Genomic DNA, 27,975 nt, shown 5'->3' on the forward strand with positions numbered 1-27,975 from the left:
AAAAATGTGTGCGCTGGTATCGCCAGCATTTCAAGCCTTTGTAGCGGCTGACTTCCACCTTTTTGAATTCAAGCTGCTGAAATTCTATGCAGCCGGACTCTCCTGTCGTCAGCTGTAGTCTTCTGCATTTTTTTTGTTTCAAACGCGAAGCAATGCGGCGGCAAGCAACACTTTCTTGCCCTGCCTGCTCCACCTGGCCGACATCTACAGCACTTTAGGACGTCCCCATCCTCCGTTGCAAGCGAGCGAGTACCCATTTCGCCGGGGCGGAATCACGTGACCGCCGAGACACGTGACCCTGTGAGGGGTCGATCACGTGACCGCGGCCTGTCTCCACCATGGCCGCTCACCTGTCCTACGGGCGGGTAAACCTGAATGTTCTGCGGGAGGCGATGCGCAAGGAGCTGCGGGAGTTCCTGGACAAGTGCGCGGGCAGCAAGGTGAGGACCGCGTCCGTCCTGCTCATGCAGCCCGCACGGACTCGTCTCCTTAATTCTTTCTTGATTTCTCATTTTTCTCCTCTGACCTAGCTCTTCTTCGGCCACCTCTCATCGTCCCTCCACTCCTCCTCTCCCAGTCAGGGGTGCCTCGTGCCTGATCAGCACTCCCATTCCCCCCCCCCCCCCCACGCTTCTTTGCATAGCCCGAGCATAGCGGGGAATAGAGACAGCGCTCCCAGTCCCTGTCAATCCAACGAGAAGTAGCCCAGGCCAGAGATCAAATCTGCATCCTCCGCCTAATACCTTCCTTATAATGTGATGAAAGCATTTCTTCCCCTCGCCCTCCGACAGAGCCACCCTGCCCCAAAGCCTTCTGCTAAGACCCTGAAAGTGCTGCCATTGTATACCGTGAGCCATTCTCTTAAGTGTATTCTTAACAGTGCCTTAGATTACCGCACTCAGATTTATGCCCGATAGGTCACTGACTTGTTTTTTTTAATCTTTTTAGGCAATAGTTTGGGATGAATATCTCACTGGACCCTTTGGATTAATTGCCCAGTATTCACTATTAAAGGTAAACTAAATAGATCGTTTGTTTCTACTCTCTGAGACATCACTGTCATAATGGGCTACGGCTATATAGATATTATTTCTCGTAAGCACATGCAAAGGGTAGAGTGCATGTATTGTGAACTAGAGATTGGTCACAGGTTTCCTATGCCCCCGTTAGTGGTGTAGAGCAGCAGTACTTGGGATTTTACTCAAATCCGAGAGATGTTCACAATAACTGGTTGGTGCCATTGAACTGTATTTTTTTTTTCCCTCAGGAACATGAAGTGGAAAAAATGTTCACCCTTAAGGCAGGCCGCCTCCCAGCAGCAGATGTCAAAAATGTCATTTTTTTTTGTGAGGCCCAAACTGGAACTTATGGATATTATTGCAGAAAACGTACTTTGGTAAAGTCTGTTTCAATCAGTTAAAAAATAAATTAGGGCCAGCCTAAAGTTCAGTTTCAGTGTCGTGCCCTGCTGAGTGGAAGAGATTGATTTCTGCTCCCTGCACTGGCTGGGGATGCTGCAGGTAGAGCCAGCATTTGCAGCACCTCAAAGGGAAGGAGTCCTAGTTATTGTGCAATAGTAACACGAGGCGGCCATTCCCCTGGCCCATGATTATTCAGTTCTGGAGGGAGCTTTGGTACATGGCTGCTGGGCAAGGACCTCTCACTTCAGTGTCTGGACTAAGTTGAGAGGGGTTATAACATAGGGGGAAAATCCCAGGAAATGAAGGCTCATAGTCTGTAGTCCAGTAGAGCCTGGTTCTGATTGTGCTAGAAGCCCAAAGAAGATGAAACTGCTGAGCCCCAAACACAAAGCTTAAATGCTATTTTATAGTGGTGCACATACATCATGGTCACACAAGTAGATTAGCATAGTAAAAATTGGTATTCATCTGAAACCTTTCATTCAAACTGGATCTTAATACACTTTATATCACTAGCATTTCTGAAATCTACATACAGCCATCTGTGGGCTGGATGACCTGGCAGCTGTTTTTTGTTTGTTTGTTTTTTTAACAACTGGTGTACATGACTGCTTCCTAAGAAGTGCAGAAGAAAGGAACAGATCTATGGTTATTATTACTCAGTTACAGAACAGACTTGAATATGTCTCTTTCTTTTTTTTTTTTATTTCTGATGTAAGGATTAAAGTTTAAAATAGTGCAGCACTCTGGTGCTAGTAATCACTTGTGTACTAAATATTCTTTTCTAGTGAGGATCGTGCTCGTTGTCCAAGGGATTTGCACATTTTGTTTGTACCACGACGCAGCTTGCTTTGCGAACAGCGGCTGAAGGATCAGGGGGTTTTGGGCTCTTTTATTTACAGAGAAGAGTACAGTCTTGACTTGATTCCATTCGACGGCGATCTGCTATCGATGGAGTCGGAAACTTCATTTAAAGTAAGTATTTAGAGTTAGATTTTTAGTGTGATTTAAAGGAGCATTACCCATCCTTCCTCCAGCCATGATACTCTTATTTTTCCTTTCCTGCATAATCACAGTCATTATACTGTGGGGAAACAGGGCTGGATTTAGACATGTGCCTAGGGTGCTAGTTTAGCACTCCTTCAGCATTTTGATTTCCAGGGGTAAATCACCCTCGCCCCCTGGCATATTGTTAAATTCGGTCCTGTGGGGAACGGTGGAAGCAGACTGTTTGTTGGACACCTAAAAATTAAATCCCTTCTATGTAGGGCTCTCATGCTTCCTTCTTAGCAGATTCAAGCTGCTAGAAAAGCCCTGACTGCATATTGGCATCTAAGCAGTGCTGAATGTTTTAACTGCCTCTCTTCCTTTTTTTGCTAGCAGTCAGTTAGTTAATCTGCAGGTGTAGTCCTGGGAGTGTATGAGCATGCGGGTAAAGAAGAGATTTAAAGGCTCCGGATAGCTTTTAGTAATGCAGCCCTGCCTCGATCTGCAAATCATTGATGGAGGGGAGTTTGGTGACGAGCCCCAGCCCAGTTTTGGAGTAGAAATGTGTGCTCTACATGAACCAGATCAGGGTTTAAACTGTGCTTGTTGGTTCAGAGCCTGCCATTCTGTATATATGTCAATTGCTCCCTTTTTTTTTTTTTTTTTTGGTGTCCTGCTGACAATCTTTCTGCTTTACTTTTCATTAGGAATGTTACTTAGAGAATGACCAGACAAGCCTGTATCACGCTGCAAAGGGACTGATGACCCTGCAGGCGCTGTATGGCACAATTCCCCAGATCATTGGGAAAGGAGAGTGTGCACGGGTAAAAACCGAATGTTTTCTCTCTCTTATTATTGTCCTCTTGATGTTGCTGTTCATTTGCAGTTCCTTTGCACTGTGGTGCTTCAGTATTTGCAGATAGCTGGCCCAGACTTGTTCTCGCTCGATAGCCTGCAGCTATGTTTAGCTGCAGTTCTAGTGAATCACCAAACTTGTAGCCCCCCTGACTTGTGCTAATTAGCTCATTATGTTTGGTGGCCTGGGAAGTGGCAGAAGATTTCTGCATGTCCTTCTCTCTCCACAGCCTAAACATCCATGTGATGCTTCCCTGCTGCCACAGTTATTACTAAATTTAAGGACTTTAAGACATGTAATCCAAGCTTGGCTGGTGGCTCAGTGGTAGTGCTTTGCAGTGCCAGGTGGAGAATCTGGGTTCAGCACCCCAGATCAGGTGTTCCTAGTTCCTGGGCTAGGTATACTGCAGAGGCAGCATTTGCCTCCCTTTGGGCGTCTCCATCATCGCTCAACAATGACACCTAGTGGCCGTATTTAGAGCTCGTGATTGCAGGGTTCCAGAAGGAGCCCTGGTGCACAGCCCCTGGCTGAGGACTGGGCTAAGTAAGTTGGGAAGAGATATAAAATAGGGGAAAATCCATTCCCTGTACGTACCAGGATCAGTCCAGACCGCTGGGTTATGCCTCCCTTCCAGCAGATAGAGAAAAAGCTGAAAGGCACTCCATGATAACCCGGTGTGCCACCTGCGATCCTTCAGTATTTCTCTGTCTCCAGCAGATGAGGGATGGCATAACCTGCGGTCCTGATCCTTTACAAAATTCTTGATTTATTCATTAAGTGAAGAGATTCTTTATCCTTAGCTCCTCTGACTAGATCAGTAAATAGTAAAAAAAAAAAAAAAAAAATGAACAAATTGACAGATCACTTTATAATAGCAATCAAGGCTGGGCTTCTTCTGCCCTACGACCTTTAATACCCGGAGAGTCTTGACACAGCCCGGTGAGTTGGGGGGATTTACCAGTGGGCCGGTCCCTCCCCTCCATGCAGTGCCAGAGACGTCTTAATTCCTCTGGTGGGAGCTACAAATTGTATATTAAGCCCAGGGACGTATGTTCCCCTGGTTGAGCAACTCTGAAAAAAAAAAAGTAAAATAAATACTTTTAAATACAGAGCGAGCCTGCTGAGTTCTCCCGGGTCTCCGGAGGGGATGAGTTTCTTCACTCAGCTGATTTTTTGTTCACTGCTCAGCTTACCATGCCGCGGGGATCGCGGTGTGCAGCTTGTGGAGAGCCGGCAGCAAGGCTCTCACGTGAAAGCCTCTGCTCCCGCTGTATCCCCGGGGGTGAAGGTCCTTCACAGGTGCCGATTGCAGGGACAAGATTAGCTCTGCCGCGATCGCGCAACTTAGGTAGGAGTCAACAGGCTCAAAAGCAGAGGCCTGCCCCGTCCCTAATAAACGCAGGAACGGTGGCCATTTTATCTGACTCGGGCTCCAATGCTGCTCAGGGGAAGGGGATTTACCACCGCTTTCTCCGCCCACGTTGAGCCCTGAAAGGCCTCACGATCCAGGGCATGATCCTTCTCCCCCCCTACATTGCCTCCAGGGGGGGGGGGGGCCCTTAAAGAGACAGCATCCGTTTTCTTCACAGTTTATTTTATTACTGCACAAAGCATATATGGAAGCAGAGGCAGACTTAGATTTGCAGTATGTTTCTCCTGCAAAGATCCCTAGGCCTGCGGAGGATCAGGTGGCTCCTAGAATCCTACTACCCTGTCCAACCCCTGATGCGGAGGTACCGATACCTTCCACTCCTCTTGGGCCCGCACTACCGGACCCCTCCCCGGTAGAAACGAGCGATGATGTGGATAATTCTGCTCAGATCGAAGGGTGCCCCGGTTATTTCGTAGGGAGGAGCTGGATCCTTTGATTCCGCATGTGCTATCAGAACTGGATATTCGGGCTCCACAGCAGGTGGCGGATGTTTCTTCAAGGGATTCTGTTTTGTCAGGTCTTCGGGCTCCTCCTAGAACCTTTCCTTTTCACCCGATGTTATTACAGCTTATGACCCGGGAATGGGATGCGCCTGAAGCCATCCTACGGGTTAGTAGGGCCATGGAAAAGCTTTACCTGCTGCCAGACGAGTTCTTAGATCTTCTTAAGATCCCTAAGGTGGATGCGGCCGTTTCGGCCATTGCCAAGCGCACAACGATTCCGGTGACGGGAGGGGCAGCTCTCAAGGATCTCCAGGATAGGAAGCTGGATGTTCTTCTCAAATGGATTTTTGAAGTTTCAGTGCTCGGAGTGTGGGCTGCCGTCTGTAGTAGTCTCATGCAGAGAGCTACCCTTAAATGGGTTCAGCAATTGCTCGTGGCTCAGGCACTGCCTCCGGCGGAGGCGGACCATATGGAGGCAGTGGTGGCTTATACAGCGGATGCTTTGTACGATCTTCTATGTACCTCGGCACACACGATGTCTTCGGCAGTTTCGGCGAGGAGGCTTCTTTGGCTCCGTAATTGGTCGGCTGATGTCTCTTCTAAATCTCAGCTGGGTTCCTTCCCTTTTAAAGGAAAGCTTTTGTTTAGATGATCTGGAGCAACTTATTAAGTCCTTAGGGGACAACAAGGTTTACAAGTTCCCTGAGGACAGGTCCAGGTCTTCTCGCCCCTTCGGTGCATCTCGGGGTCGTTTTAGGGGTCAACACCGTTTTCGTATGGGTAGGGGCCCATCCTTTGCTCCTCGGCAGTCGTTGGCAAGGTCCCAGGCTTGGGCTCATTCCTTTCATGGTAGACTGCCTCCTCGCGATGGATCCTACCAAGGATTCTCCGCCAACAAGACTTCCTAATGAAGGTGCGCCGGCCCATTCCTCTGTTCCGGAGATAGGGGGTCGTCTCTCCCTGTTTTGCGAGGAATGGGTCAAGATAACTTCAGACCAGTGGGTTCTAGATATCATAGAACACGGTTACGCTTTGGATTTTGCTCGCCCGCTACAGGATCCTGTTCCTGGTGTTTCCTTGCGGGTCTCAGGCAAAGCAACAGGTGGTGCTCCAAACCCTCTGTCAGTTAAAGGCTCTGGGAGCGGTTGTCCCGGTGCCACCGGACGAACGTCGAACCAACAGGTACTCCATTTATTTCGTGGTCCCCAAGAAGGAGGGCTCCTTCCAGCCGATATTGGACTTGAAAAAGGTCAACCGAGCGCTACGGGTACCTCGTTTTCTCATGGAGACGCTGAGGTCCATCCATCATTGCGGCCATCCACAAAGGCGAATTTTTGGCCTCCTTGGATCTGACAGAGGCTTACCTTCACATAGGAATCCGAGAATGTCACCGAAGGTTTCTGCAGTTCATTGTCTTGGGCGAGCATTACCAGTTTCGTGCTCTGCTGTTCGGTTTGGCGATGGCTCCCCGCATTTTCACAAAGGTGATGGTGGTAGTGGCAGCGTGTCTACGGATGGATAGTCAATTACTCCAAGAGCCAATTGGTACCGTCCCAGGTGTTGGAATTTCTGGGAGCATGTTTCAACACAGCTGTGGGCAAGGTTTTCCTACTTCGGGAGAGGATGGGCAAACTGATGTTTCAAGTTTGTCTTTTGGCCCTCCCTTTGCCCAAGGTATGGGACTATTTACAAGTTCTTGGTTCTGTTGGGTCTACACTGGAGTTGGTTCCCTGGGCATTTGCTAATATGAGACCTTTTCAGAGGGCATTGCTTTCCCGTTGGGACCCCAAGTCTGAGGAGTTCCACTTGCCCTTGCCCCTCCTGGATCCAGCCAGGACCAGTCTGGAATGGTGGTTGGTTCCCGATCACTTGCAACAGGGCATGGACCTGGAGAATCCCCAGTGGATCATCGTGACAACAGATGCCAGCTTTTCCAGTTGGGGTCATGATCGGCACAAGGTCAATAGACAGCTCAAGAGTCCAAGTGGTCCATAAATTGGTTGGAGACCAGGGCGATTCATCTAGCGCTACACTGTTTTCTCCCGCTAGTCCAGCATCGTTCGGTGAGGATTCTGACCAACAATGTGACAACCGTTGCGTACATCAATCGTCAAGGGGGAACAAAGAGTCGGCTGGTGGCCACCAAGGCGAACAAGTTGATGGTCTGGGCGGAGCGCAATCTGACACGGTTGGCGGCGTCCCACATAGCCGGAGTGGACAATGTCCAGGCAGATTTTCTCAGTCGACAGCGACTAGATCCCGGAGAGTGCGAGTTGTCCGAGGAGGCGATGCGGCTCTTGACTCGCCGGTGGGGAGTCCCCCATCTCGATTTGATGGCAACTCAGCTGAACGTGAAGGCAGCTAGTTTCTTCAGTTGCAGAAGAGAGCACGGGGCGGAAGGAGTGATGTCCTGGTCTTTCTGTGGCCCCACGACGCACTCCTCGGTGTTTCCTCCTTGGCCGTTGTTGGGGAAAGTCTTAAGGTGAATAGAGTCCCACCAGGGGCCGGTTATTCTCGAAGCGGAAGCCGTGGTTTGCAGACCTGATCAACTTGGCGATAGACGGTCCCTTGTGTCTTGGTCATCTACCAAATTTGCTTGGACAGGGTGCTGTATTTTTCGATCAGGTGGCTCGCTTTTGTCTAGCGGCTTGGCTTATGAGAAGAGGCAGTTGAGAAAGAAAGGTTATCCGGATGCAGTGATTACCACTATACTACGCGCACGAAAGATCTCTACTTCTCTCACCTACGTTCGGGTGTGGAAGGTTTTCGATTCCTGGTGCAGTGGATTGAAGGTGTCCCCGCGCCAGGCCTCTATTGTGCACGTTCTCGCATTCTTGCAGGAAGGCTTAAAGAAAGGACTGGTGTATAGCTCGCTCCGGGTTCAGGTAGCGGCGTTAGGCTGTTTAAGAGGTAAGGTTGATGGTACGTCCATTGCAGGCCATCCGGATGTGGCGCGTTTTATGAAGGGAGCCAAACATTTACACCCGCCGGTGTGTGCAGTGTGTCCTTCATGGAGTTTAAATTTGGTACTCCGTGGGCTCTGCGGTCCTCCTTTGAACCTATCAAGCGGGCTACGTTGAAAGATTTAACACTCAAGGCGGTATTCCTCGTGGCAATCTGTTCGGCCAAACGAATATCGGAGATTCAAGCGTTGTCCTGCAGAGAACCGTTCTTGCGAATCTCAGACTCTGGGGTCTCGCTTAGGACGGTGCCTTCTTTTCTGACAAAGGTGGTATCGGCGTTTCAAGTAAATCAGTCAGTTGAGTTACCGTCCTTTCCAGATTTGGATCGGAATTCTCCTCAGGCTCATGATTTGAGGAGACTGGACGTCTGATGGATACTTCTTCGATACTTCGAAGTGACTAATGACTTTCGGTTGTCAGACCATCTTTTTGTCTTATGGAGCAGTCCTAAGAAAGGATGTAAGGCTTCAAAGACTACTATTGCCCGATGGTTGAAGGACGCTGTTGCTTCAGCATACATATGTCATGGGTGGCAAGTGCCAGATGGTCTTGAGGCTCATTCGATCAGATCTCAAGCAGCATCTTGGCCAGAGAGTCAATGTGTTTCGCCACAAGAGATTTGCAGAGCAGCTACTTGGAAATCTTTGCACACGTTTGCTAAGCATTACCATTTGGATGTCCGGGCTCCGGATGTTGATTCTTTTGGCAGCAGTGTGCTTCGAGCGGGACTCTCCGGGTTCCACCCCATTTAGGGCAGCTTTGGTATATCCCAGCGGTCTGGACTGATCCTGGTATGTACAAGGAAAGGAAAATTGGTTCTTACCTGCTAATTTTCATTCCTGTAGTACCAAGGATCAGTCCAGACGCCCGCCCAGGGGTATAGTGTTCAGGAGAGTCCGCTCAATTGGTTTTGGTTTTTTTCTCTCTCCAGTTTTTAGACTAATCTGAAGATTTTCAAGCAAGCTTATCCATGGAAGCATTTCAGTCCGTACTCTTGTCCTGTACATAGTTTTCACAGGTTATTGTTCAGCTAAATTCTCTTGATTTAGTCATTGGTTGTTTAAATTTACTTCATTCTGCTTTGATATTGATTATACTGAAGGATCGCAGGTGGCACACTGGGTTATCTGCAGGTGCTTTCAGCTTTTCTCTGACTCCATCTGCTGGAAGGGAGGCATAACCCAGTGGTCTGGACTGATCCTTGGTACTACAGGAACGAAAATTAGCAGGTAAGAACCAATTTTCCTTTGTTGGATCCCAGCCCCAGTTCCAGTGGAGCTGGAAGCTTAAAAGCAGGAAACTATCCAGTGCAAAATAAAAAAGAAAATCTAATTATTTCCAGTTTCTCATGTAGCTTATCCATATTCCACTGTAGGAAAACTGTGTGAGACTTAAATGACACACATCAATGCTTTTAGCTATTTCATTTTTCTTCAGAGCATCTGGGCTCTGAGTTCCAACTCACCCCTGGGGTGTTTTGTTTTCAGCATGTGGTAAACATGATGATAAGAATGAAAAGAGAGTTCACCGGCAGCCAGAACTCAATCCTGCCAATTTTTGACACTGTCTTGCTGCTGGATCGCAACATAGACCTGTTAACGCCATTGGCAACTCAGCTTACATATGAAGGACTTATTGATGAAATCTATGGAATCCAGAACAGTGAGTACAGGATTGTACAGCAAACTCGCAAATAAAATGTCAGAAGTTGCTTTTTCCCCCCACACAATATTGAAACAGACAGATCTGGGTCTGAGCCAGTGACCCAATGGTACTGTTACCCACTGCCATGTGGGAGACCTGGGTTCAGTTCCTGAGCCTGGTTAATACATTATGTATGTTTTTGTTTTGTTTTTTTTAACCTTAAATTTGTGTCTATTTAGTGCGGCGTATTTTGTAAGCAGTGATTGAGAGAGGTGGAAACTGTTGTTGTCTTGCTGGGTTTGATTTGGGTTCAGTTTCGGCTTCCGTGCTTTGCTTGTGACCTGGGTGAACCTGTCTCTCTTCCAGCTCACGTGAAGCTGCCGCCGGAGAAATTTGCCCCTAAAAAGCAGAGCGAGGGTGGGAAGGAGCTGCCCACGGAGCCCAAGAAGCTTCAGCTGAATTCTGCCGAGGAGCTCTACGCCGAGATCAGGGATAAAAACTTCAACGCGGTTGGCCCAGTGCTCAGCAAGAAAGCCAAAGTCATTTCTGCAGCATTTGAGGCAAAGTATCCGCATTACTCTTCTTCTCTGTGGTCTGCACGGCAGGGAGATGGCTATAAATGCTTTTGTTTTCTTGCATTTTATTATTAGAGGAGTGAGACTGAATAACTGGCACAATTGCCCCATTAATTCTGCTGTTTACAGTGTTGTCACATGCCTTTTTGCTAAATAGTAACAGAGGTACCCACGCACTCTGTTTCCTCTCTAGGTCCTAATGACTTTAAGCAAGGGATTTCTTTTTGCAGTACTTTTCCTCGAGCACACGAGCATTACTTTGGATTAACTTTAACACACATCAAGAATCTTGCCTTAGGTAGCAGAACCTCCCTGCCCCACCCCCACTCCGTGCAGCTGTTTACACTGCTGGATATGACTGACCGGTGCCCGCTGTATCTGATCTCAGCCAGGCATCCTCTTTGTCTCTTCAGCACGGAGTTCACTGTGCTGCTCCTGCATCGGGCTGCTCCCTAGTTGCTTTAATCTTTATTTTAATGTTTATATTCTGCTTTTCGGCATTTCAAAGCAGATTACATTCAGGTTTCTTTATTTAAAAAGAAAGGGAGTACATTTCTGAATATTTCCTTCAAACAGTTTTTATGGTTTTTGGGGTTTGTTTTTTTTGACAAACAGTAATATGAGAAATTGCACATAACCCTCCCCTTTTTCTCCCATGATAAACATAAGACTGGTCCTTTTTTTTTTCCTTGACACAATTCCAGACCACGCTAAGCGTAATATGTGGTTTATCACACTGAAATAATAGAGTTCGGGCTACTGTTCAGTATTAACTTCCTAAAGAGGGGACAATGAGTAAGAGAGAGTGAGGAGAAAATTCAGAGCTTGCCAGATTTAATAGGTGATAATGAGATGGGAATTCCCACTGCAGCAGAGGGCATTTAAATTACAGACTTCATTATCACCCTCTTTGCCCAAACTTGTCCAGGAGTTGGCTGGTGTTTGGCAGAGTCCCTGCACTACTTTTCACTTTCATGTACGAGATACACAGATGCATCAATGCATGGATTATTAGAGGGACAGGAGGAAAGGGCATTCCCAGCCTGAGAAAGCTTAGCATCTCATTGACCAGGAAATGAGGATATTGAGCTTGTGATGGCCAAGGGTACAGGTCCTCCCGAAAGTTATTCAGGTTGGGTTTCTAAGGGCATTGCCCAGGGGATGGGGGAAAAGGCAGCTGCCCAGGATAAAGTTCATGAAAGCAGGCTGAGCTCAGACATAACTCAGGACACCCTACAGCCATAGTAATATTTTGTCATCTAAAGGTCACCTGCTGTACCCCACATACTGCTGACTTGCAATCTTAATACAGCGGCAGCCTCTTATTTCCCCAGATACTGACACTGATTAGTCATTTCCAAAGGATAGGGGCAGGGAGGAGGGGGCCATGGGATGTGTCCAAGGTGCCAAGCTGATATGCCACTGCTTTCCCCCGTTCTTTGCCTGTAGCCAGATCAGTGCAAAATGAGGATCTGCACTACCAATGGACAAACATTCTTTGTCCTTGGTCCGTATTTCCTGCTGAGGTTCTCATGGGACTCTCTCTCTGTTAGATTGGATGATTCCTCTCCTGTCAAGTCCCAAGTGCTGTGAACTGCTGCCGTCTAAGCCAGGGGTAGGCAACTCCGGTGTTGGGTTTGCAAGATAATCTATAGTGCATGTTCAGTGTGGAGAACCCAACCGGCCTGTGGCACTCGAGGACTGACATTGCCTATCCCTGACTTATGCAGTTTTGTCAGAAACCTGTTTTTGCCTTATGATGTGTTTTCTTTAACAACGATGATCATCCATGAATGCTTTCAGCATCTTTGAGATATATATTCATTGTGACTGCGAGTTTGTTTTTTATTTTTAAGGAACGGCATAATGCTAAAACAGTTGGAGAGATAAAGCAGTTTGTCTCGCAGCTGCCACACATGCAGGCGGCCAGGGGTTCGTTAGCCAACCATACGTCAATTGCAGAGCTCATCAAAGTTATAACAAGTAAGTGACATTTACAATTGCCACCAGCTGTGGCTCTTCTTGAGAACATAGGTAATTCCTCCTGTTCCCCAAACCCTGATAAATTAACTATGGAAACACCTGGACAACAACAGGATCATCTGCACTGTGGAAAGGAAATGTGAGTGTTTGTGGTTTGACTCCTGGTGGCTGCAGACTATGTATTTCAGCCTTCACATGGCAGCAATGTGTAGCGTTCTGTGAGCAGATGTGAGGAAGCAGTCATTCCTGTTCATTATCCCAGATCAGTCCAGACGAGTGGGTTTATGCATCCCTACCAGCAGGTGGAGACAGAGAACAAAACTTTGAGGCACTGCTACATAACCGAGAGTGCCTCCTGCAGTCCCTCAGTATTTCTCTGAGTCCAGCAGACGGTAGAGGTGCAAACCTGCAGTCTGATAGTTTAGAAAAAAGAGAGATTATTTTTCTCATCTGATGCCCGATTCTCCCCATGCGAGGGAACTTCATCATTTGGATGAGTGTCTGGTTCTCCTAAGATATCTCAAGGTGACTAATGGTTTTTGGACCTCGGACCATTTTTTTGTGTTACTCAGTGGACCAAAGAAAGGTACGATTTCTCGTTGGTTGAAGGAGGCGATTGTTTTCAGCCTATATTTGAGAAGACCGGCCGATCCCTGAGGGTTTGCGGGCACGTTCCACTAGGGCTCAGGCTGCCTCCTGGGCAGAGGGTCAGTTGGTGTCTCCTCAGGAGATTTGCCGGGCAGCACCATTATCCTCTTTGTACACTTTCACTAAACATTACTGTTTGAATGTTAGGACCCCAGAGGAGGACGCCTTTAGGGAAAGTGTGTTGCATACAGGTCTTTTGGGATCTCGCCCAGTATAAAGGGGCTCTGGTACATCCCACTTGTGTGGACTGATCTGGGTATGAACAGGAAAGGAAAATTGGTTCCCTGTACGTACCAGGATCAGTCCAGACTGCTTGTTATGCCTCCCTTCCAGCAGATGGAGTCAGAGAAAAGCTGAAAAGCACCCCCCAGATATACTGGTGTGCCACCTGCGATCCCCCAGTATTTCTCTGACTCCAGCAGATATCAGAGGGGCTAATTTTCATTCCTGGAATACCACAACTCAGTCCAGGCTCCCAGCCCGTTATGATTATTCTCGAAAGACCTCTCCTGATTCTAGATACAGGATTTAAATTTATACTGCAGAATATAATTGTATATAGTTTTTGTTTATTTGGGATGCAAGATCCCATTGTTCAAGGGTCAGTTTGGTTGGGAGTTTCAACTTGTCCCCCAGCTCTTTAGAGGAAGAGATCCTGGAGGTTTGGAGTTAGACATCTTGGCTTGGGTACAGGGCAATACTGAGGGCCTGCAGGTGGCACTCTCGGTTCTCTGCCTCCATCTGCTGGTAGGGATGCATAAACCCACTTGTCTGGACTGATCTGTGGTATTATAGGAATGAAAATTAGCAGGTAAGAACCAAGTTTCCTTTGTATAGTCTCCTGAGACTATGATGTGCTATATGGGTATGGCAGGCCTTTCCCTCCTTTGTAGACAATCCCATCTAATGTGTAACAGTATTATTATTATTAATAATAATTTGGGGCTTTAAGTTTACAAATGGTATCTTGGCATGCTTTATGATTTACAGTAATTTAGGTTAGTGCATGCAGCCGTCTCTGGGGCACATGGCTTTACATTAGTTTTCTGATACCTCAGCTATGGCAGCTCAGAAGGAACAAGGAAGCCAGGGTGGTACTGAGATCTAGTTGGACAAATAAGGAACAGTGTTCTCCAAATTCATTGCTTGGGATCCTCAACCGGCCTTACCATAATATGTTAATTTGTATGGGTCATATTTATTTATTTAAAAGTTTTGTAATCTGCCCATCACTATGACAACTATTCTAAGTGGATTACAGATTAGGCCATGCATGCAAATGTAGCTCATGAATGCTCACTTGGGAGCGCCTGCAAACCAAAATCCCGATTTAGAAGTCCTGGAAGCCGAGTTTGGGAAAGCTTGGTCTAGGCCACGCCACCTTCTGGTATTCCTGTATTATTTTTGGAGCCAGAGAACGGCAGCAGACAACAGCTGGAGTAAAGAATGCGGAGCATTGTTGAAAAATCTGCTGATCAAAGGAAATCCTTTTTCCACAGACAGCAGGTAACCCAGAGCACAGTGCTGCTGTGTTTTGGTGGTGGTTCTAGCCAGATGCTGCTTCACTACCGTAATCCTTTTTCTATCTGTTTTAGCCTCAGAAGCTTTTCGTGATAATTTAACTGTGGAGCAAGAATTTATGACAGGAATAGACACAGATAAAGTAAGTGAAAAACCAGATTCTTCCTTCATGCATGTTTGGTTTTTTTTAATGAGCTTTTCACAGTCTTAAAATAGTTGTATATGATGTTATCTGTACCCATTTCTAGACTACACGTACAGTGGGAAGTAACATTCAGTACACTGTCCAGGCTGGCGACTAGAGGTGCATCTGTGGGCCTATGAATTACTCCATTCTTGGGCTGGGAAGTACCCCATGGGAAATTATATTTGCTAATATGTTTTATCTTCGGCTTCATTGCCTGAGTGGGGGATGAGACAGGGTCCCGGCCACCCCAATACCACAACTCTGTGCCCTTCCCAAACAATCCCCCCCTAGTGGCACCACAGACCTGATAAAATCATCACACCAGAATAAAACAGTAATTAACCCTTTTACTGGTACTGTATAAGCAGACAGTAAATCCAACCAGAACATTAAATGGAAAAAAGTACAGTAGTGAAGTATAATATAAACTTGCAATTTTCTTATTTTATATCAAGCAATGCAAAAATAACACTGGGTTATGGCCTGTTAGCCGGGGCAGCCAACCTACTCGTATAAGTGGGGAAAAATAAGGAATGCTAATAGGGAAAGGTTGGGGGAGAAAGCAGTGAAGTGTACAGAGCTTTCAAAAATAGTTTTTACCCCTGAGTATTAAAAAAATAAATAAAAGGGAGGGGGGGGGGAGATCCACCTCAGTGTCAGCAGTTTGTAAAGGGTGCACCCTGTCCCAAAGACAACATTGTGTGGAGACAAAGCAATCAAGAAAATGAAGGAGCCCAGCCCTCTTGATGGGGGAGCTGAGCACTGCAGGGTGTGGAAGGTCTCTCTCACTCTCACTCTCACACTCTCTCTCACTCCTGGGGAGCTTGGTGCGAAACAGAAAGTGGACCGGGTGTTCGTCTCTTAGTCACCAGGTTTTCTTTCCCAGTACTTGCCTGCCTGCAAGGGTTTGTGCTTGACTTCAGCTGAAAGGCTGAAGTGGAGAGAAGGGCTGTCCCACGTGCACAGAGAGAGCCAGCCAAATTGTGCCTTTTCTACCTTAAATGGGCTTCCTCCTCTGCTGGCTATGCAGTGCTGTTCTCTAGGCAGGCTAAACAGTGCAGCCCTTTTCCAACTTGTTAACACTGCGAGTGCTGGATGCTGGCTCTTGCAGAACATTTGTTGTTCACAGGCGAGCACACAGGGGTTTTTGATAGATTTTTATATTCCTTTACCTTGGCTGCAACAGCTTGCAGCTTCTGCAGAGTTGAAAACCCTTTTTTGACAGGTCCAAAACACTTCATTTAGATCCAGATGCAGCTCAGTCCACATACTAAGGCTCCAACACATGATAAGCTCATGGGGCCAGGAACCTGGTTTATAGTAGCTCGCTATACATATATTTTAATGTGTGTATGAATTTGTATGGCCTCTTCCTGAAAATCAGAGGTATACAAAGAATTCTGATTGTCAGAGTAAAGATGATGTTACATTCAGTCTTTGTACAAAAATACAATTGGTTTCACTGGTTTTGCTTTTATATCATTTCACTTAGCCACACATTCAGTCAAATCACTTAGACTTTTATAATTTGATTTGTAGGACCCATACGCAAGGAGTTTGTCAATCAATCAAACTCACAATTGGTCATAGGTCACATTACTTTATCTATAACTCCAATATTTTTGGGTATTTACTTCAGTTTTTGTAAAAGACACTTGCAATTATATATTGCCAAGCCTTAAGGAACTTCAATGTTAGTAATACATCAATCATGGGAAAATCCGAAATAATCAATAGTATCAATGCAACACAGTCACTTCCTCCATATATTTTCCAAGTGTAACGATACTTATCTCAAGAAGACATGTTTGATGCTGCCAGACCTCTCATGAAAGCTTTATAAAGATTAATATTGTTCTGACTAGGAAACAGACAGAGACCAACTCTTTATTACCCTGCCTGCAACCACTGAATGTTACCAGACAGCACCCTTATACTGTTGTTTTTGTTTTTTGTTTTTTAAATTAAGGTTAACAGTTACATAGAGGACTGCATTTCTCAGAAGGACCCACTGATTAAGATCTTACGGCTGGTCTGTCTCCAGTCTGTGTGTAACAATGGACTTAAGCAAAAAGTTCTGGATTACTACAAGAGAGAGATCCTGCAGGTCAGAGGACTCAGCCGAGGTCACTCCGTTGTCTCTGTGGCTGCTGATTGTCTTAAACATGTATCCCATAATATATCCAGCAATGAAACCGCATTGGCAGATTAAATTGGGATTAGGTTTCATTATGAATAAATTATGATCAACAGATTATTTTGAGACTTCAGATGAATAGCAATTTGAGCTGTTCCAGTTTTTACCTTGAAAGCAGTTAGGTTCACCTGAGTATTTTTAATTAAATATTTGCATACAGAAGCATATCTATGGCCGACTTACATGTTCAGGCATGACAGAGCTCATAGTAAAAACAGGAGCAGCCCGGACTGCTACACTCCAGGAGTCTTAACATATTCCCTGTGCCCAAACATTGGTTCCTGTTCGTACCCCGGATCAGTCCAGATGAGTGGGTTTATACATCCCTACCAGCAGATGGAGGCAGAGAGCAAATCTTTGAGGCACTGCTACATAACCGAGAGTGCCACCTGCAGTCCCTCAGTATTTCTCTGTCTTTAGCAGATGGCAGAGGTGCAAACCTGCAGTTTGGAGTTTTCAAAAACAAGAAAAAGGTTTGAGAGAAGATTTTGGCTCCCCAAGGTGTTAAGTACCTTCGTGGGCCATCCCTCGGGTAGAACAGGGCGAGCAGGGGGTTGGTGATTCCTGGGGTAGCTCGGCCCTTGTCTTCGGGGGGGGGGGGGGGGGGGGGTGATTGTCGGTTGCTCTTGGTCCTTATCGCCTTGCCTGGGCTTAGCATTTCAATTTTTCTTTCCCTTCTGTGTGTGTCCCCCTTTAAGTGAGTTTAAAAAAAAAAAAAAAACTTAAAGGAATGGAAGGGGATGGAGCAGTTCATAGACTGTGCTCCACCGGCTGAGTTCAGTTTTCGCTGCCGGGAGGCAGCTGTAGGTGAGCGGGATCGAATCACCATGTATGTCGGACAGTGAGGGGGTGAACCCAGTCCTGGACCCCCTAAGACTTTCCTGTTGCCTAAGATGGTAAAGAAGGTGGATCGGGAGGCTCCCGAGGTAGGCTTGAAGGTAACCAGAGCTATGGCCAAATTATATCCCTTGCCGGAACAGACTCTGGAGTCATGGAAGATTCCCAAGGTGGATGCTGCAGTAACCGCAGTTACCAAGAAGACTACTATCCCGGTGGCAGGCGCCGCCGCCTTGAAGGATGTTCAAGATTGTAAACTAGAAATCCTCCTTAAGAGGCTGTTTGAAGTTTCAGCTTTGAGCCTGCATGCGGCGGTTTGCGGGAGTCATGATGCAGAGACCCTGTTTGTGCTGGGTGCAGAAGGAGCACAATAAGAGGTCGGGGACGGCTGTGGAGACGGCTGGGGAGCAGCCTATGTGTGCCGGATGCCTTGTACGATATGATTTGGACTTCCGCCAGAAGTATGGTCTCGGCGGTAACTGCAGGGAGACTCCTGTGGTTACGAAATTGGTCAGCGGATGTGTGGGCAGATCCCTTTAAGGGCAAGCTGTTGTTTGGGGAGGATCTGGAACAGCTCATGAAACAATTGGGGGAGTTGAAAGGTTATAAGTTGCCTGAGGACAAGAAGAACCCCAAGAAGTTTTTTCCTCCGCACTCTCCATTTCAGGAGGCAAGGAGGTTTCGTGCTGGCAGGAGTCTGGCACCAGCTGCCCCAAAGCAGAGTTCTGGCCAACAGCAGTCTTTTTGAGCCCAACGCAAGCCCCCGAGGGACAGTGGGTCCCAAGATGGGGGCGAAGCAAGATTGGACAATGAAGGCGTGCTAGTCCACTCCTCTCTGGAGGCTATTGGAGGGAGGCTGGCCCTCTTTTACGAGGAGTGAACCAAGCTCAGGTTGGACCGGAGAGTCTCAGGTGGTGAGAGAAGGCTATGCTCTAAAAATTTCTGCCTCTCATGGATGCCTTTCTAATCTCCCACTGTGTCTCTCAGAGCAAGCAGGAGGCCGTGCGGGAGACATTGCACCATCTGCAGCTCCTGCACACCATTGTTCCAGTGCCGCCTCTGGAAAGGGGGCAGGGTCGATACTCCATGTACATCGTGTGGTGCCCAAAAATGAGGAGACTTTTCAGCCCATTCTCAATCTACAGAAAGTCAATGCTGCCCTCCAGATGTTGCGTTTTCGGATGGAGATGTTGCGCATGGTGTAGGCGGTACACAAAGGGGAGTTTCTGGCATCATTGGACTTGTCAGAAGCCTACCTGCATATCCCCATTCAGACTGAGGTCCGTGGTACTGGGGGAACATCTCCAGTTTTGAGCTCTTCCCTTTGGGTTTGCGACAGCGCCACACACTTTCAAAAAGGTGATGATGGTAATGGCGGCGGCTCTCAGGAAGAAAAGGTATCCTGGAGTACTTGTACCTGGATGATTGGCTGATACGGGCAAAGTCGGAGGTGGAGTGTGCTCACTCGATCCAGCAGGTACTGCGGCATCTGGAGGCATCGGGCTGGATGATGAACCTTGCAAAGAGTCATCTGGAGCCGACCCAATCCTTGGAATATCTGGGAGCTCGCTTCAATACCTGACCAGGGAAGATGTTTCTGACTATGGAGAGAATCGTCAAGTTGCAGAGTCAGGTTCTTCGGCTACTGGACCTGTCGGTTCCCAAGGTTTGGGATTACCTGCAGGTGCTTGGATCCATGGTGTCTACTCTGGATTTGGTGCCATGGGCCTTTGCTCACATGCGTCCTCTGCAGGGGGCTCATTTATCTCATTGAAACCTGCTGTCGGAAGATTTTCAGCTTCCTTTACCATTGCTGGAAGTTGTCAGGTCCAGTCTTTCATGATGGCTGTCTCGGCGTAGTCTGGAGAAAGGGATGGATCTAGAAGTGTCCGACTGGGTGTTAGTGACCACGGATGCCAGCCTCTCAGGCTGGTGGGTGATTTGTCAGGGAAAATCAGCCCAAGGTCAGTGGTCGCCGGAAGAGGTGACTTGGTCCATCAATCGGCTGGAAACTAGGGCGGTGTGCAAGGCTTTGTTAGCGTTTCTTCCGCTAATCCAGGACAAGCTGGTGTGTGTGTTCTCTGACAGTGCAACGACAATGGCATACATCAATCGGCAGGGCGGCACGAAGAGTTGCCTGGTGGCGCTAGAGGCACAAGAATTGTTTGGATGGGCGGAGAAACATCTGGTGCGGATAGCTGCTTCTCATGTGGCCGGAGTAGATAATGTGCAGTTAGACTTTCTCAGCAGTCAGCATCTGGATCCGGGGGCGTGGGAGTTGTCGGCAGAGGCCTTCACCTTGCTGCAGGCACAGGTGGGGCAGACCAGTGGTGGACCTCATGGCAATTCCAGCGAATGCCAGTGGATTGGTTTTCCGTTGCAGAAGGGAGGTCAGGTCAGAGGGCATAGACACTCTCGTTCAACCGTGGCTGGCGCACCTGCTGCTGTACGAGTTTCCCTCATGGGCTCTCGTAGGTCGAGTTCTGCAGCCCATCGAACTTCATCCGGGCAGGGTGAAATCTGGTGGTGCTCAAGTGGCTGTGTCGGCCGTGTTTTGGACACCTACTGCGTCTGACGATAGACAATCCCATTCGCTTGTCTCACCTCTTGGAATTGCTGCGGCAGGGACCCGTATTTTCAGACCAGGAGGATCGCTTCTGTCTAGCGGCTTGGCTTTTGAAAGACAGCGACTCCATTTGAAGGGCTATTCGGAGCCGGTACTTGCTACTTTGCTTCAGGAAAGGAGACTTTCCACTTCAATGGCTTATGTCCAAGGGTGGAGAGTCTTTGAAGCTTGATGTTTGCAGAACAGGGTGCAGCCTTTAAAGGTGGATATTCCTCAGGTCCTGGCCTTTTTACAGAGTGGTTTAGCGAAGGGCTTGGCCTATAATTCCCTTCAGGTCCAAGTAGCAGCCTTGGGTTTCCTTCATGGCAACATTCAGGGTAGACCATTGGCGTTTCATCTGGATGTGGTTCATTTTCTTAAAGGAACAAAACGTCTGCACCTTCCGATGCGGAAGATCTGTCCAGCTTGGTATCTGAATTTGGTTCTTTGGGTACTGTGTGATCCCTCCCTTCAAGCTAATATGGAGGGCATCATTGAAGGATTTAGCCCTGTTTTCCTGGTGGCCATCTGCTCAGCTAGGCGAATATCTGAGCTGCAAGCATTGTCGTGGAGGGATCCTTTCCTCCACTTTTTGGAAGATGGCATTTCTTTCTGTACGGTTCCTTCATTTTTGCCAAAGGTGGTATCTTCCTTTCACCTTAATCAGGTCGTTGAGCTTCCAGCCTTTCCGAACTTGACGGCCGATACTCCAATGGCTAGGGAGATTGGATGTGTATCGAGTTCTTTTGCGATATCTCAAGGTGACAAATGCCTTTCAGAGATCAGATCATCTGTTTGTACTGTTCAGTGGAGCAAAGAAAGGAAATAAGGCTACCAAGGGCACTATTGCTCGATGGTTAAAAGAGATAACGTCAGCCTAATCTATAAGGGCCAGTCGGTGCCAGAGGAGTTGACAGCGCATTCCATTAGGGTGCAGGCAGCTTTATGGGCGGAGTGTCAGCTGCTCTCTCCACAGGAGATCTGTCGTGCGGCGATGTGGTCTTCTCTTCACACTTTTACCAAACATTACCGCTTGGATGTGCGAGCCCAATAAGAGGCAATGTTTGGGGAAAGTGTGTTGTGCGCGGGTCTTTCGAGTTCCCACCCAGAACAGAGGGGCTTGGGTACATCCCACTCACCTGAACTGATCCGGGGTTTGAACAGGAAAGGAAAAGTGGTTCTTACTTGCTAATTTTCATTCCTGAAGTACCACCGATCAGTCCAGAGACCCAGCGCCACCTGTCAAAAGGCTTCCTCACTTCTGGATGTTGCTGAGCTGGTTTATGATTGACTCAGAGTAAGAAGTAATCATAGTCTGGTATAGCTGTTGTTTTAAATCAAGGGGGCCTAGTTTGCAGGGGGGTCCAACTTTACATTTCTGTTCACCCAAACTTTATTGGGATTTGTTGAGGTAGACATCTTGGCTTGGGTACAGGTCAATACTGAGGGATTGCAGGTGGCACTCTTTGTTATGTAGCAGGGCCTCAAAGTTTTGTTCTCTGCCTCCATCTGTTGGTAGGGCTGCATAAACCCACTCGTCTGGACTGATCCGTGGAACTTCAGGAACGAAAATTAGCAGGTAAGAACCAATTTTCCTCTTCTCCTGCCTCTCTTAAATAGTATTATTTGGTGTGCACAGTGCTGTGCCAAGTTAACCATTTATTATTATGCTGGACTGTTAACTAGGGAGGAAGTAAAACCTAACATGAAGATTTTGACTCAGTAGGCAGGAGGCTACACATTATCATTAACATTCGTCAATCAGCAAAAAAAAGTTTGTATCCTGTTTGTTGCTGTAACCTAAATCCCTAGGTTCAAATTTGCTCCACGCTGAATCTTCATATATCTTTAACAGGATTGTAGTTGTCATATTAAAGAAACTATTTTATTGCAGACATATGGCTACGAATATCTATTAACCTTGAACAACCTTGAAAAAGCTGGGCTCTTGAAACCTCAAGGCAGCAGTAGAAACAATTACCCGACCATCCGGAAAACCCTACGCCTGTGGGTGGAGGAAGTGAATGAACAGGTACTGTCAGCGCTGTGAATGGGGAGCACCAGGAGAAAGAGCCAATTTACCTCCCTGTTACATTAGCCAGCATGGTTTTTCGCCTTACTCCCTCCCCTCCTGCCCTCAGCAGTGATCCCATCTTGCACGGTCCCTCGCCTTATTCCTTCCCCTCCTGCACTCAGCAGTGATCCCGTCCTGTACGGTCCCTCGCCTTACTCCTTCCCCTCCTGCACTCAGCAGTGATCCCGTCCTGTACGGTCCCTCGCCTTATTCCTTCCCCTCCTGCACTCAGCAGTGATCCCGTCCTGTACGGTCCCTCGCCTTATTCCTTCCCCTCCTGCACTCAGCAGTGATCCCGTCCTGTACGGTCCCTCGCCTTACTCCTTCCCCTCCTGCACTCAGCAGTAATTCCATCTTGCACGGTCCCTCGCCTTATTCCTTCCCGTCCTGCACGTGGCACTGATCCATCCTCACCTAATATTTCCCATTTTTCACACCACTGTTCTTATTTGGCACTGCAGAATACATTTTTTCGAGTAGAGCAGGATGCAGCTCTCTGAGCTCTGCTGACCTGTGATGTATGAATTACTCACTGTGTGACACCCACTGTCTGCAGTGGGCTAACCTTAGAAAACTACTGGAGTGTTTCCTGGTTTTTGGTTTTTTTTAAAGATAATGCACCCAAACAGAGAATTTGCTTGATCATGGTTTAACCCCAGGGCTCAAGCTGTAGCCTGTGTGCAGGATCCAGGATTGGAGCCCCCATCTGTCTGGGCTAGTCATGCTCAGGGAGGGATGTACTGTCTAGGGAGTGGGGACTGTAGACAGTAGAATTAAAATGAAAAAAAAATTGCCTGGTTGTATCACAAATCTTTAATATGTTAATTTCTCAGAAATCTGAAGACCAAATATTTTGCTATTCAAGCTCATCTTCAGTTGCATATAATGTTGTAAGTACACAGGATTATCTGTCTGTAGCTCTTGATCTTCTGCTGCCAGTGACTGTTGCTCCATTCTCTGTTGCACAGAATCCCAGTGATATATCCTACGTGTACAGTGGTTATGCCCCTTTAAGTGTGCGCCTGGCCCAGTTGCTGGCTCGACCGGGTTGGCGGAGCATTGAAGAAGTTCTGAAGATGCTCCCAGGACCTCACTTTGAAGAGAGGCAGCCGTTACCTGTGGGACTGCTGAAGAAGCGTAAGCATGGGGGCGTAAAATAGCTTTTAAGGCTTGGCTTAGTGCCAGGAAGGAATGAATGCCTGGGAGGCAGCAGTGTGTCCCTTCTTACAGCAAGCTCAGACTTGGAGCTCATCTGGGATGAGCAGTACGTGATGGGATTGCAGTTATGGTCCGTAACCCTCTACGTTGTTTGAAAATCTTTAGTTTGTAAGTAGAGGAACAGTGATTCAGGAGAAGTCACAAGACATGAGTTCAAGACACTCTGTCATCTTGCATAAAAGTCATGGATCATGTTGGGTCAGAGGAAAGGCCCAACGAGCCCAGAATCCTATCTCCGACCGTGTCCAATCCAGATCAGTAGGAAGGACCTGGCAGCTCTCAAAGAGTGGATCCATTCCTTGTTGCTCACACCCAGGGATAAGCAATTTTGTTTTAAATCTGCTACTTGTCAGTTTCATGCAATATCCCCTAGTCCTAGTACTGTTTGATAGTATAAAATAGCATTTCCTGTTAACCACATAATTTTATAAACCTATGTCATACCTTCTCTAAGGGAGCCGCTCCGTTCAGGGGCAGCGGAGCGCAGCTCCACTCCTACTGCCATTTTCTTACTTTATAATTACGGTTAATTTCATTCTTTCTTACGTACATTCTTTAAATAAATCTTACATTAGAATTATTCATTCCCAGTCCTTCCAATAAAATACTTAATGTTCAAAAAAAAACGCTAGGGACTCTTCTCTCTGCCTGCAGAAATGTCAGTAGTAAGCGACGCTTCTGTACTATGTACGGAAAGAGAGAACGTAGAGTAATAAAGAGATGTAATCGGAGACCAAGAAAGTGTGGTCTGCAGAGATCAAAACAGTCCCACTCGCCTGCTTAAAAAGAACTTCCAAGCCCACCTTGGGAGGTCACCCCAGCATTTGTCCCCTGGAAAAGGGGGAGATGGTGAATGGTGAGGGCTTATATCTCTAAGGGTCAATGCAAGGGTATTAGGCACCCTAGATGAATCTTACAGCCCCTTCAACATACGCAATTAATAATTATGCATTGATAATACATTTTACATGAAAAAGGACTTTCAGAGTAGTCTTGTGAGGTAAAATTATCACAACCACATGTATATTATATGGCCTGCTGTGGGGCCATTGAGGAAGCCTTGTAAAAGACACTTGGAGCCCATATGGTATCAGGTCTTTAGTAAAGTGCGTTAGGTTTGACGCCTGGCCTTCAGAAATCCGTAAGGAAACTGAACTACAAGTACTGTATACTAAACCTCCCATATCAAAATAACAGCCAGCATTCAAACAGGAAGTGCAGCATTGCAAGTATTACTACAGGGCTTAAAACACCAATATACATCCGATCAGGAAAAAAGAACAGAAACTGCCCAGTAGCAGAATGCTGCCCCCCAGTCACCAGAGCACAGCCATACCCTTCTCAAATATAGAATAGAGCGACCATAAAGTACAAATAGAAATATGCAGAAACTGCAACAAGCCAGACTTTGTTTGCAGTGCAACAATGGAAAAACAGAACCATCACCATTTCTCTCCAAACATCAAACAATACAAGCTTCTAGATATGCTCGGTAAATAGGGAGTCAGGTGAAACTTTAGAAGGGCGGGGGGAGCAGTTGTTCTGAATTTTGGGGAGAGCCATGGCCCCTGTGCCCCCCGCTTTCTGCTGCCTATAATTCCAGCCCTTTTATCATATTTGTTGCCCGTCTCTCTACCTTTTCTAGTTCTGCTACATCTTTCCTAGGATGGGGCAACCAGACTTGCACACAGTACTGAAGGTACGATCACACCATAGATCAATGCGGAGGCGTTATGATATTCTCAGGTTTATTCTCCATTCCTTTCCGAATAAGTCCTAACATTCTATGTGCCGCTGCCACACACTAAGCTGCAGATTTCAAAGTATTGTTCCCAATGGCTGCAAGGTCCTTTTCCTGGGTGCTGACTCCAGCATGGTCTACCTATAGTTCAGATTATTTTTCCCAATGAGCATCTCTTTGCACTTACCCACGTTAAATTTCATCTGCCACTTAGAGCCTCGTTTGTCTCCCTATGCCCTCAGGACCCAGTTGAAGCCAAGGTGTTTGCATTAATCTGTCTGCCATGGACCACAAGTAATAAACTTTTAAAATGTTAAAGTGCCAAAGCTTGTTTTTACCATTACTGCAGAGAGGCTGAAATTTATAGGTGAATTTTAAAAAGCCTGGCGTCTGGCTGGTGCACACCAACCCTATTTTAAAAAGTGCCATTTGCTCACAGAAATGCCACGGCGTGCACATCTCAAAAGTTTCCAAAAACGAGCGAGGTGTGGGCATTGCTGGGCCTGGTGAAGAGATGTGCGCATAACTTTACTTCTGCTGTGGAGGAGGTGTAAGTCCTAAAAGGATCGAGCCATTTCTGAGGGGTTTAAAGACTCTGGGGTAACTGGGGAGAGTGTCAGCTGTCAAACCTGGGGGGGGAGGGGGAGGTTGGAGAAACCTGTTAACTGCACATAGGAACTGGTGAAACTGGCAATGACGTGGGCACACGCCACTTTTTAAAAGCCCCCGCTTAACGCGGTAGAAGCGGGATTTGCGCGCACGCGTGCAAGCGACCAGGCTATTTTATAGCATGCGCACAAATACAAGCCCCGGTTACAAAATATCCACGTCCCTGGCGCGGGCCGGTTTGAAAGTCACCGTCGCAGATTTTAGCAATTACAGTTCAGTAAGGCTAGGCCGGGCCGGAACATATCCCGGGAAGCTGCCGTTCCGCTTTGATCACAATCCTTGATTGGTTGGACTCTGTTGGGATGAGTAAAAACCAAAGTTTGCAAATTGCGCCTCCCTGGGGAAAGGTCTTGGCTTGAGCGCTCGCCTTTTTGGATACCTGCAGTACAAAAGTCAGCCCTGTTCAGTTCTGATCATTGCACACGTTCGCTCCAAACCGTTAATCCGAGTCTTCACCTGGAGGAATGCCCTGTTTTACCCTGCCCAAAAGTGTAAGCAAATATTAAAAACAAGCCCAGAGCAGAGTTTAGTAACAGATTACCCTGTAATCCTTTCCTAAAGGATGGCTCACAGAAGAACGCTCGGGATGACTTTTCCTTGCTGGCGGGTGGAAAGAATATTGTTCTAATTTCTGTATATTGTTCTGTGTCTATTTTTCTCCAGGTCAACAAGGAGAAAACAAAGTGACGCTGGTGTTTTTCCTGGGAGGCGTGGCTTATGCAGAGATTGCGGCCCTTCGGTTTCTCTCCCAGATGGAAGACGGCGGGACAGAATATATTATAGCCACCACAAAACTGATCAACGGGACCAGCTGGATCAAATCCCTGATGGATAAGCCGGAGGCATCGCCGTTCTAGAGAGGGAATTGGCCTTGTCCTAGGCGAGATGGAAAGGGCAGAATTTTATCCTGCAGATATTCTTCCACACCCCAGGAAGGAGCCGGAAGACGCCCCGTGCCTCGTGCTGCTTGAGCAGAGGGATTCCTCTTTCACAACAGTTTACAGGCTTCTCATGCGGACGGTACCCAGGGGGTAGAAACACGTGGGACGTGCACTGCGGAGATGAGTACTGATGTGCGTGTGACACTGTCTGCAGATGGGATCCTGAGACTGCTGCCATACTGTAGATAGAGCTTCTGAAAAACATTGCTTGTCAAAAGAAGTAAAACTAAGAAATCAACAAAAGCAGTCCTGGCCTTTCTTTAACATTACAAACAATTCTGTGGCGGTAAAAGCTTCCACGAGCCACTGATTGGGCTATAAAATTTCCTATATGGTGCATGATAGAAGCTTTTGTAATACAGTCTTTTAATGTTATTATTCTTTACAGATCCTATTTACCATTAACATTTTGTTCCTTTAGATTCTGGAAAATATTCTGCTTTGCTGCTTCTTGGCCAGGGCTTCAGGCCTTGTCGTCTGCTTTATTCTGAACCTTTCAAACATTCCTTTTGTTTTTTGAGGGCACATCCCAGCTTGAGGCTGTGGTGAAAGCTGCCCGCCATGGGCAGCTTTCACCACAGCCACCACCAAGTTTCCTTGTTATAAAGCACTGTGAGTTCCCTAACGGCGTGACATGGTATTAATTACTAATGTGACGTTTCTTTTCTTGCGTCGTTCACTTCAGCAGGGGTGAGCAGCATCTTAGGGTGACTTTATTTAAGACTGCTCTGTTTCATCCTTTCACCCACTAGATAACTTTTACTTTTACCAGATTTCAAATGTTAATATTGATGCCCAAAGATATATGGCTTTGCTGCACTGAAATATAAGTTAATACTACCTCAGGCTTCTATGAGAGAACAGTTTTCTATAGTATGTGTAAACAAACTGCCAGATACAACAGCAAGAATTAAGTTTTCTCACCAAATATTTGGGTTTTATTTAAAACAAAACAAAAAAATAACTTTAGCATCTATTTCTAATACTGTTAAGTAATCCCCTCCCCCCCAGGATAGAGCAATCCTAGGCAAGT

The 27,975-nt window shown here is 47.0% G+C and overlaps 1 protein-coding gene across 1 annotated transcript; it reads left to right on the forward strand.

The window, feature by feature from the left end:
* The first annotated feature begins 222 nt into the window (after window positions 1-222).
* Window positions 223-27,975, forward strand: LOC115072912 (vacuolar protein sorting-associated protein 33A-like). Its single transcript, XM_029570908.1, is given in 14 exon segments — window positions 223-440; window positions 949-1,014; window positions 1,268-1,339; window positions 1,341-1,396; window positions 2,210-2,396; window positions 3,116-3,232; window positions 9,590-9,764; window positions 10,113-10,306; window positions 12,178-12,304; window positions 14,548-14,615; window positions 16,630-16,767; window positions 22,194-22,331; window positions 23,342-23,510; window positions 26,665-27,975. Coding segments are annotated over 14 exon segments (1,803 nt in total). The 5' UTR covers window positions 223-338; the 3' UTR covers window positions 26,859-27,975.

Source organism: Rhinatrema bivittatum, chromosome 11, assembly GCF_901001135.1.
Source record: "Rhinatrema bivittatum chromosome 11, aRhiBiv1.1, whole genome shotgun sequence".
In the NCBI taxonomy this organism is placed as follows: domain Eukaryota; kingdom Metazoa; phylum Chordata; class Amphibia; order Gymnophiona; family Rhinatrematidae; genus Rhinatrema; species Rhinatrema bivittatum.